Source organism: Kogia breviceps, chromosome 7 (assembly GCF_026419965.1).
Source record: "Kogia breviceps isolate mKogBre1 chromosome 7, mKogBre1 haplotype 1, whole genome shotgun sequence".
Taxonomy (NCBI): domain Eukaryota; kingdom Metazoa; phylum Chordata; class Mammalia; order Artiodactyla; family Physeteridae; genus Kogia; species Kogia breviceps.
The window spans coordinates 99,577,222-99,589,246 of record NC_081316.1 but is presented as its reverse complement, the minus strand read 5'-3'; the positions used below and the strand labels follow the sequence as shown (position 1 = coordinate 99,589,246).

Here is a 12,025-nt window from a genome sequence, read left to right as displayed (position 1 = left end):
TGAGGGCATTCCTGATCGTGTTCATCTCTGTACCCCAATGGACATAATACAACGTTGTAGGTCCAACACCATACTTGACAAATATTTGTGCAAATGCTCAAAGTGCACAGATGTACCTGAAGCTAACTCAACTTTATAATTCACTTTTAACTATTTTTTCTGCCCTTCCCCACCATTAGTCCAAACTAATGTTTTATTATACTTCCAAGAGTATACTTTGTACCCCTTTATTATCATTTACCAGTGTATTCACAGTAAAGTACAAAGGTCTGCCATGCACAGACAGTGATCTGAGGTGCTTGAGCCCACCCCCCCACCCAGGACCGTGCCCATCATGCTCAGTGCACACTGTGAGGCTCTGTCCTCACCAAGGGGAAGGCAGCCCACTCGCTTCCTTCTGCAGCTCAGGACACAGAAAACCTAATCCATAAGATGTCCATTCTGTCACAGGCGTTATTTTTAAAAGATTACAAAGACAGGCCATTCCGATTAGGATAAAAAAATAAAGACATGTAATTTTTAGTTTATTCCTCCAGTTCAGTCAGAACTGACACCAAACATCTTTGACAGCACTCCATTACCTGTGCTCAGACGTACACTTTTCACTGAATCAAAATTTTGAAATATTGACTTATAAGGTCATAACTATCTTTGAAATTAATCAGCTTACTGAGCAATTAAATACACATCTATACACATTCACATTTAACTACAGTTATAACCATGACATTCCTAATTTCTCCACTTTCGATCTCAACACATAACTTGTAATAACAAGATACAGTTCTAATACTGACCTTCTAATTTGTTGTATGGCCCTAGACAAGCCATTTTACATCTCTGCCTCCACCACATCCAACAGAGATAATGATACCTTTTTTTAACCTATTTTATAGGTAAGTAGGCATAAGATTTATGTGAAAATATTTTGCTAATGCTGCTAATCAAACACAGGTAAAATATATAAGGTTTTATCATAGTAACTACTTTCTAATACTTGATTTGTTTTTATAATTTAATCAAAATAAAGATGACATTCTTTCAGAACTACAAAATTCAGCAGTTACACAAGGTGAATTAAAGTAATAAATTTAGTCAAATAATAAATGCATTCATCCATGTTCTCATTTAATTACATTAAGAAATAATTATAAAAATAGGTAAAATGTTGTGAAAATATTCCTATTTATTCTAGCTTAGAGGAGTTCATGCCCATATCAATGGACTCTCTGGCATCAGACACAGCATCAGGTACTCGAACAGTCATATTGTCCATAGCCTTTGTCAAACAGATTTGGCAGCCCAACCGCGATCTGTATAAAAAAGGGGGGAGGTATGATTTAGTATTAAGTATACATTATTCACAAGGCAATGCAGTTACCAGGACCTTTTCTTATCCAAAGCATAGGGATTTATTTACCTTTTAAATTTCCATTAAGTAGAAAAAGATACATCCAACCCTTTCAACTAGAGGATAACAGAATGTAAATATGAAAAACAAAAAGTGTGATATGCCAAAGCTTTATTTTAATCTTTCTACTAATTGTTTCACTGGAACTACTGCTTTTTGGCGACAGGACTGACAAGCAATAAAATGATGAGAAGGCACAACAGTGGAGAAGAGAACTGAGGTTTTAGTAATGCCAAGAGAATGACTAATCAATTTCCAGATAATTAAAACCAGACAGTCTATAAAAGAAAGCTACACTTTTTAAAGCCTTTAAAACAAGAAATCTGGAATAAACACATAGATGTAAGTCATCAATTATCAGATGTATATTTTTCCCACAATTTTAGTACCTCTGAAACTAAATGCATCTTAAAATCAATGCCATCTTACAATCACAGCTACAATGTGAGGTGGCAGTCACATCAGAGGTGTCTCTTCAATTGAGTTATGGGAAGTATGTTAATACTATGTGTTGAATTTCATTACCATTCAAAATAAGTACAAAAATATTACAAAACAAAAATTAACAATACAGAGACCCAGCACAAATTGATATTAGGAAAGTAAATATTTGTCATTGGAAGAAGAATAACTGTAATTCCATTTTCTTTTATTTTTTTCAATATTATGACCAATTTTATTTATATTTTCCTTTTAAAACAGTGATGTACAAATCTGTCTAAATAGCTCTAAATCTAAGTATAAATAGCTCTTTCAATATGCATAAAACATTAAGTGATAAGATCATTTTACCCCATATTTTAATCAGCAGAGTTTTTTCTTTCTTAATGGCACATAAAAATAAATACTGTTATTAGTCTTACAATCAAATTGTCTTCAATTTGATGGAATGTGGTATGTAGGTCTTGGTTTTGTCAACATATTCGTCAAGCACCTGCTGAGTATCAAAAGGCACAGAACTAAATGTCAGTGGGTTTGCAAAAGAACAGCAACTCACTTCGATCCTTACTGAACGAACACCTCTTACATGCTGGGTGCCAGTAATACAGGGGTTAGAGCCAAACAGACCAGTGGTCCAGAATCCAGCACTGAACATGACGTGTTCACAAGCAACTTTCTTAACCATGCCAAATATTAGCTTCCCAACCTCATCCTAAAGATGGATAATAAGTGCGTTCCTCACAGGACTGTCATGAGGATTAGTTACTAATATCAGTATTAAGGCGTGAACTTTCAATCAAATAAGAAGAGCTGAGACACATTTGCAGATAATTAACATGTGAGACTGTGACAAATACCACAGAGAGAGAAAGGTGAAAGGGCTGAGGAGAAAGCACTGACTTCTGACGGGGGAGATGGTGTTTCTAATGGGCTTTGAAGGCTGGCTAGAACTTAGTATTTTAAAAAAAGATAAAGGAGAAAGGCATTTGAGGCAAAGCTAATAGGGATTCAAGGCATGTTTGAGGCAATATGGGGTTTTGGCCTGGCTGCTGTGCAGGCCAGATGAGGACAGGGGAATGATGGGCTAGAAAGGTGGCCAAGCCATGGACAGTTCTGAACACCAGTGAAGGGGTTCAGGTTTTTTACTGGTGGGCAATGAAGAAGCAGCAGCTTCAAATAGTAAAAAAACAAGGGTTTTGGGGTCTAATGTAACTGATTCAAACCAGGGCTCTGTCATTCTCTAGCTGTGTGGCCTTGAGCAAATCTAAAAGAACTACACTTTGTTCCATAAAATGGTGATAATACTGCCTAACTCTGAAGGTTAGAAATAATCTTTGTTAAGTTTGTAGGCATTATAGTAAGTTTCTGGCATTTGAATTAATATTATTATAGTCAGAATGCCAACAACAACCATTTAATGAATGCTTTCTTCACCAGACACTGTTCAAGGAGCTTCACGTACATTTATTAGTTGACACAACACAACAACCCTACGAGGTAGGTACTATTATTATCCTCATTTTACAAATATGGAAACTGAGGCCTCTGTGTAGATTATCCATGGAAACTGGTAGCGCGGAGCAATGACAACCATCAAAAATAGATTCACAGATAATTCCTGAATCTCTCTACCAACCACTAATTCCAAAAACAGTTGGTGACGCCTTTTGTGAATCAGGCACTGGAGACACAATGATGAAATAAGACATGGTCCCTACTCTAATGGGGAAAAGGAGACATGTAACCAGTACAATAAGTGCCATATGACCCCGTGTATCAACAATCCATCATTAATCAAAGTTAAGTACACCCTAAAATAAACATTAAAATGATGCTGTTTTATCTTAAAAATTATAGACATTGACATAGCACTTAATTTAAAAAATAAACCTATGGGACTGCCCTGGTGGTCAAGTGGTTAAGACTCCATGCTCCCAATGCAGAGGGCCCGGGTTTGATCCCTGGTCAGGGAACTAGATCCCACATGGATGCCACAACTAAGAATTTGCAAGCCACAACTAAAGATCCCACATGGTGCAACTAAAGTTCCCATATGCTGCAACTAAAGATCCCACATGCTGCAATGAAGATCCCACGTGCCTCAACTAAGACCTGGTGCAGCCAAATAAGTAAGTAAGTAAGTAAATAAATAAATAAAATAAACCTAAGAACTAAAGACTGAGTTTCCTTGTTTCTTTGTTTGGAAGTATATGGTACACTAGAAATAGAAGTTTACATGCAGTTATTATCTTTGAACAAAATTATTTTCATTCTAAATATGTCAGTGTTTTCTAAACCCTACCTGTGAAAAGCATTATACTCTTTCCCCACAAAGCATTTCTACTAAAATTCTGTGTACTTAAGAATATCAGCTATGAAATGCCATAAAAGCTATTTCCTGCTTTCCATTATCTTGTTCTAAAACTTCTGAATTTTATTACCAAAGTTCTTGGCTACTTTACATTTACAATAGGTTTCTTGTATCTTCTCACACTCATGTATCTCTCCTAAATGTAGCTCTCCATTTCCTCTCGTGTTTTTTCTTTTCATTCAGAATACTATCTGTTATATGCGCCTACAAATTTCACCTGAATAAAAGGGCAAGCAGTTAGCTATGATTTACCCCTCAAATTGAAAGAAACAATTTTCAGAACCAAATTAACACAACATTGAGTGTATTCTGTGTGATATCCTTTAGAAAAAAAAAAAAGGTGTTGATAGAGAATGTGGCACCTGAAGATGTGAGGGGAGACAGGCAGATGGCAGCCACAATAAATACCAATGACCTAAAAACTTTTTGAGGATTATTAGATAAGAGGGTTTATCTTAAGAATCTAATAAAATTGTGGTTACATGATACACATGAAATAAAGCTATTATTATTACTATTATTTCTTATTTTTTAAAACTATTTCTCATTAGGGCCACCAAATTAGTTAAACACCAAAGCCAACCTTAATTAAATAAACTCTTGTTATCTTGTCCCTTGAAACAGTAAATTAACTACCTATCTTCCCTAACTCAAACCAGAAGACTAGATAATTAAAAAAAAAATAAGGTATCACTTGATATCTCTTACTACTATAAATCTTACCACTTTTAAGAGTAATTCTACTTATTAATAACAAGAATAAGCTCTGATTAATTTACTTTAATGTACAGTTAGAAATAGAAGTATTCATTTTAACATAATTACTATTATATATTAAGTTTTTAAAAAAATTGTACTCTCTCAAGTAGGCAAAATTTTCCATTATAATTTCTTTCAATTATCAAATCTGTCCTTCAAGAATACCATAAAAAGCATTAAATTTAACCCCAACTCATTAAATTGTGATAAATATTAATTCCTGGAATAAAAATAGATGAAAGAAGATTTATTAGTATCTAGAACTTATGCTTCTAATACTTCTAATACAATTAATTTTTTTTTTACTTTTGTTAAAAGTTTCATAAGGGTTAAACTGTAGAATAAATAAGAGAAATGTCACATATTTGATATTCAAAGTCTGTGACTGTTATCTATCTACACTGGGAGAACCCTATTACATGCATACATATTACATGTCTCTGGTCAGAGACAGACATGAACTAATAAAACTTTTATCCTCCTAGATTATTATTACAATGGAAGTGGTCCAAAAATCTTACCTATCTGTTAGTCCATATGCCAGATCAAGCATGTCATTCTCCTCATCACTGATTGCTTCTAATTTCTCAAATATGTGCTGTTCAAAGATGAGGTGACAGGTGGAGCAAGCCAAGGTTCCCTCACATGCACCTACAAAAGCAACAAACATTGAATATGCTCCCCTCTACATTCAACACAATTCAAAATTGACTTGAATTAATTAAATTAAGTAATTTCTAAATTTAAAAATCAGCATTAGCATACATCAATGATAGGACTTTATTTCTGAATAATAATGAGAATTAGGGACAACCCCCCCATACCCAACACACACACACACACACACACACACACACACACACACACAGAGTTTGAAATCACTTTCAAATATTATTTTTAAAAGGTATGAACTAGATGCTGTGAGGGGAAACATAAAAATACAAATCCTAATACCAAAGAGTTTACAAGTTAATAAACTCAGATATGCATACACACAAAAATGTATGCATTTTAAACTTATATAGCACTGATTTATATAACAGCTATGCAAGTTACCTACCTTTTCCTGGAGAGTGCAACACAATTTATAAAGCCTCACAGTATATAAGAGGAACCAGAAAGTAACCAAACCGACATCTAAAGTTAAATATTTTTCCCTCTCAATCTCTCCTTATAATCAGGACAGAATCATATAAGTCACTTGAAGAGTCACATTGGTTTGGGACTTCCCTGGTGGCACAGTGGTTAAGAATCCACCCGCCAATGCACGGGACACGGGTTCAAGCCCTGGTCCGGGAAGATCCCACATGCTGTGAAGCAACTAAGTCTGTGTGCCACAACTACTAAGCCTGAGCTCTAGAGCCCGCAAGCCATAACTACTGAGCCCATATGCCACAACTACTGAAGCCCATGCACCTAGAGCCAGTGCTCTGCAACAAGAGAAGCCACCGCAGTGAGAAGCCCGCACACCGCAATGAAGAGCAGACCCCGCTCGATGCAACTCGAGAAAGTCCACGTGCAGCAACTAAGACCCAACGCAGCCAAAACTTAATTAATTAATTTAAAAAGAGTTCTTTGTACATTAAAAATAGTCACACTGGTTTAAAATAAAGAGAGAAGAATATTTCTCCCGTTCCATGTTTTTAGAAGTCACTAATTTATTTATTGAGTGCATATTAATATGCCAGGGACTGTGAAAAGGGAACTGAAAAGTCATCTAGTCCAACTAAACTATGAATCTGCTCTGCAACATACTTTTCCCAGGGGTTACCCAGTTTTTGCTTGAAAACTTCCTGACAAAGAAATCCTCACTGCTTAAGCCAGCCAATTTCACACTCGGCTTCTACTGAGCTTAAAGTCTGTCACTCTGTAACTTTCCACCTACTGCTCCAATTCTATCCCATGAAGGCAAATCCTTTTTTTCTCTCTGGCTCTACCGAGGTATAACTGACAAATAAAATGCTAAGATATTTAAAGCATACATCGTGATGATCTGATATACGTATACACTGTGAAAGGACTCCTCTCATTTAGTTAACACATCTGTAACCTCATATATTTATTTATTTTTAGTGAGAACATGTTAAGTTCTACTCTCTCAGCAATACGGTGTTATCACTGCAGTCACCATGATTTACATTAGATCCTCAGTCCTTAATCATCTCAGAGATGAAATTTTATACCCTTTTACCTATTCACCTCCCTATTTCCCAACCTCCCCCAAGCCCCTGGCAACCACTTTTCTATTCTCTGTTTCTATGAGTTTAGTTAGTGAATCCTTCTAAATAATAGCTGTTCATATATTTGAGAATGGTCTTTCTTCTCCAAGCTGAGCGTACCCAGGCCCTCCAAATTTTTCTTACATAATGACATAGTTCTAAATCCCTTCCCTCAGTCTGGTTGGGCTTTTCTTAAAACACAGCACCCAGAAGAGGACCCAACAAAACAGAATCATCTAGAATCATGTTCTCATTAAATTCTACCTTAAAAAGTTACTCTGGTTTCTGAATAATATTTTTTAAAGCCACTATACAACTATAAAGATTATAGAGTCCTAGGAGTAACTTCAGTTTGATTTAGATTCTTTTGGTCAATAAACACTATATAAAATATTAATAGAACTATCAATAATTAGTGAACTTCTTAATTTTCCTCAGAATGAATTTATCATTTTAACAAGAGTTGTTCTTTTATAAGTTAAACATTTGTTACTCATATTTTATTTTTTAAAACATCAAGAAAGAAGAGAGAGGCTTCCTTAAATATTCATTTTTATTAAATCTCATTCAAAGCAGTAACAAGATAAAGCAGAGACACCATATAGTGATGTACAGGGGTCATAAGCATGCCAGATTCCCTGGTTTCAATCCCAGCTCCACTTTTTACTAACGGCATCATCTTGGAAGACTACACCCTCCTGCCTTAATTTCCTCAATAGTAACTGTACCAACCTCACATAATAGTTGCAAGAACTACATATGAGTGTGTACTTAACGTATGTACTTGCAACCACAACTGACTGGTAGAGAATAAGAACTATTCAAGTGTTGGTAATTATTATGATTTGGAAGTTATAAGAAAACTTAAGAGTCATTCAACTTTTTAAAATGTAACAGTAAGGATTAAACCCAAGAAGTTAAATGAATCAACTATGAATTCCTGCCACTCAATAATCTAATTCACCTTATGTGAACATTAAATACATAAACATATATATACATATATTCAGTACATTTATGTAATACACAAATATATACCCACACCAATTGGTTATTTGAACAAGCACTTTCCATTTCTATTTTTGTATAAATTTGAGGCATTTCACAGAAAAAGGTAAATGGATATATTTTACTTAAAAAGAAGTAAGCTTCCTCTGCTTAAAAAAATACAGATAGGTAGGTAGGTAGGAAGAAAGAAAGAGAGGAAAGGAGGGAGGGAAGGAGGGAGGGAAGGAGGGAGGGAGGGAGAGAGGGGAAGGAAGGGAGGAAGGGAGGGAGGGAGGGAGGGAGGGAGGAAACCCCTGCAGTAAAAGGAGAACTGTTGTAGTACAATCCTGAGGCCATCTGGACTCTAGATGAATCTGCCACACTGTCTGCTGTGTCCTGGGCAAGCCTCTCAAGGGCTGCAGTTTTCTTCTCATCTGTACCATGAGAGACTGAAGCAGATGATATCTAAGGGCCTGTTCTAACATTTTATGACTCCACAAAGAAGAATTACAGTTCTTAATAGATTTGTTCCCTAGTATTCAATAAATATATACTAAGTTTGTTTTCTGTTTTTATCTCATCAATACCCAATCCAGAAATATTCAAAACTAAAATGGAAAATCGCTCTGAAGATACTATGGGACAAAATTTAGGAAATCCAGCATCTTTTGTCTTAAAAAGTATGCAAAACCTCCTTATAAAATATACCAAGCAACTCTCCTAATTTAAAAAGCTTATAACTTCCCTTCATATTTTTATTATTAAAAAAAGACAAATCCTGAGAACTGCAAGCCATGTGTAACAGAAGATGCAAGAAAAACAAAACTCACAATCCAGGGTGGGATGCGGTGCTAGGGGCTATAGAGGCAGACAGGGCATCAAGCATGGAGGTTTCTCATGCTTTCCTAAGGAGCTTGAGCTGTCCTATAAGCACACTCCCTGTTTCCTGACACGGTGGGTAAACTAGCATGCTCGTAGTGGGTGGGTTGACACAGAGATGTTTCTGGCCAGGGGTTATGAGTACCTGTCATGTCACTGCCCCTCTCCTGGATCCAGACCCTGGAGGACAGTGGTTGCTGTTGAAGTTATGGGAAGCTTCTACAGGATTCTGAGTAGGAAAGTGACATGGTATGTTTATTTTGGATAGATCTTGCTGGTGCCTGTGTGTAAAGGATGGATTTGACATGAACAAGACAGAAGCAAAAGTCATGAGATTTCACCAAGGAGGAGGGGGAAAAAGAGGAAAAGAAAGATAAACTGAGAGAGTCAAGGAGAGACCCGCCCCCTCCGAGAAAAGGAGTCAAAATAAAACACAGACCTACTAGAGCATGGACCTGAGGATATGGGGAGGGGGAAGGGTGGGCTGTGACGAAGTGAGAGAGTGGCAGGGACATATACACACTACCAAATGTAAATTAGATAGCTAGTGGGAAGCTGCCGCATAGCACAGGGAGATCACCTCTGTGCTTTGTGACCACCTAGAGGGGTGGGATAGGAAGGGTGGGAGGGAGGGTGATGCAAGGGGGAAGAGATATGGAAACATATGTATATGTATAACTGATTCACTTTGTTGTAAAGGAGAAACTAACACACTATTGTAAAACAGTTATACTCAAATAACGATGTTAAAAAATATATAAAATAAAATAAAATAAAAAATACAAATGTGTCAAATGCTAGAGAGAGAACCAGAAAGTGTGGCATGAGAAAAGCCCAGGGAAGAAGCGAGTGCATAAAATATGGTCTCAATCATCTCGGAATGCAGAGTAAAGTTCACATGCTAATAAATCCCTCCAGAAAATTTAGGACATTCCTTTTTTTTGCTACCTGGTCAGTCAAAATGAAGAGTTACCATCCGTGTTCCAGCTCTTCACTTTCTTCCCTAGGAAACCTCAAGTCTTTTAACCTTCTCTTAAAGGCTTTATTTTCATTCTCTAATAGTTTTCATTGTTCCTCTCAGGAACCTTGCCAATTATTTCCACATCTTGCTTAAGTTGCCAAGTTCAGAGCTGAAGAGAGTATTCTAGTAAGAATTTGACAAATGTTGAATATATACAGAAGATTAACTTTTGGTTCCTACACTCAAGTTCCTATTATACATTCTAGTCCCATATTTATTCTTTAGATAAACGCACCATGCTCAGGATTCCTCCTTATTTTACAGTTCCTTTCAAACTTTTTCTATCACAAGTTGTCAACAGGTATGCTTTTCTTATTCTTTGTACTAGGAAGAAACTCAAATATAATAGAAACTTTAAAACTCAGAATGAAATCAACTCAGCATGCATAAGATGACTACCACTGAACCAGAGACACATATGGTCATATAGTGGTACAAGTATCACTACAGAAAAAAATCTGGAGCAAAGATTTACAAACCCTGTGGATAGTACTTATAAGAAGAAAGAGTCAATCTTGCAAAATTCCAAAATAATAAGACAATCTGGGCAGTTTTTTGGAGGGGTTTTTTTAAGATTTAAACTATATGTTCTATAAAAAAGAAAAAAATTTAGAGAACAGTGAAGACATGTCTCCAAAAAGGTATTAGGAGGAAAAAAGATTTTGAAAGTGAGCCTAAAACTGAGAAGAAAACTTTAAGAAAAAGTTACTCCATTTTTGTTTGGGTTATTTTCATCTCATGATTTCATGATGGGTATTTCTGCCAATTTATTTGTTTCCTGGTCTGGTAATTAGAGGGAGCTCCCCAATTAATAAGCATCTGACTTTTGCCCTTTTGGTATACAGGTCTATGAATCTTAACACATGTATAAGTTTGTGTACCCACTACCATAACCAGGATACAAAATAGGTTCATCATCCAAAAGAAACTCCCCTGTGTTGCTGTGCCTTTGGAGTCACAGCCTGCATTTCTATACAGTAACAATGAACCAAAAAGACAAATTAAGAAAAACAATTCCATTTACAATTGCATCAAAAAGAATAAAATACCGAGGGGTAAATGTACCTAAGGTGGTAAAAGACCTGTACTCACAAAACTATAAGACACTGATCAAAGAAATTAAAGACAACACAAACAGATGGAAATATACACTATGTTCATGGGTTCGAAGAATTAATATTGTTAAAATGACCATACTACCCGAGGCAATCTACAGATTCAATGTAATCCCTATCAAATTACCAGTGGCATTTTTCACAAAACTAGAACAAAATTTTTTTTAATTTGTATGGAAACACAAAAGATCCCAAAGAGCCAAAATAACTTGAGAAAGAAGGACAGAACTGGAAGTATCAATCTCCCTGACTCAGACTATACTACAAAGCTACAGTAACCAAAACAGTATGGTACTGGCATAAAAACAAGACACATAGATTAATGGAACAGAATAGAGAGCCCAGAAACAAATCCACACACCTATGGTCAATTAATCTATGACAAAGAAGACAAGAATATACAACGGAGAAAAGACAGTCTCTTCAGTAAATGGTGCTGGGAAAACTGGATACTACATGTAAAAGAATGAAATTAGAACATTCTCTAACACCATATACAAAAATAAACTCAAAATGGATTCAAGACCTAACTGTAAGACCTGAAACCATAAAACTCCCAGAAGAAAACAGAACACTCTTTTGTGTTCTGTTCACAGCAATACTTTTAAAATCTGTCTCATAAAGCAAAGGAAATAAAAGCAAAAATAAACAAATGGGACCTAATTAAACTTAAAAGCTTTTGCATATAGCAAAGAAAACCACTGACAAAATGAAAAGACAATCTACTGAATGGGTGAAAATATCTGCAAATGGTACAACCAATAAGGGATTAATCTCCAAAATATATAAATAGCTTATACAAATCAACATCAAAAAAACCAA

General features: G+C 35.8%; 1 protein-coding gene across 1 annotated transcript in view; it reads right to left on the bottom strand.

Moving 5' to 3' along the window:
- Positions 1-489: 489 nt before the first annotated feature.
- The window catches only part of FDX1 (ferredoxin 1), a 34,425-nt gene continuing 22,889 nt past the window's right edge, over positions 490-12,025 (bottom strand). The window contains exons 3-4 of the mRNA XM_059069497.2: positions 5,504-5,633; positions 490-1,313 (exon numbers count right to left, since the gene is read on the bottom strand). Of these exons, the coding sequence (XP_058925480.1) occupies positions 1,187-1,313; positions 5,504-5,633 (257 nt within the window). The 3' untranslated portion in view covers positions 490-1,186. The remainder of the gene's footprint in view (positions 1,314-5,503; positions 5,634-12,025) is intronic.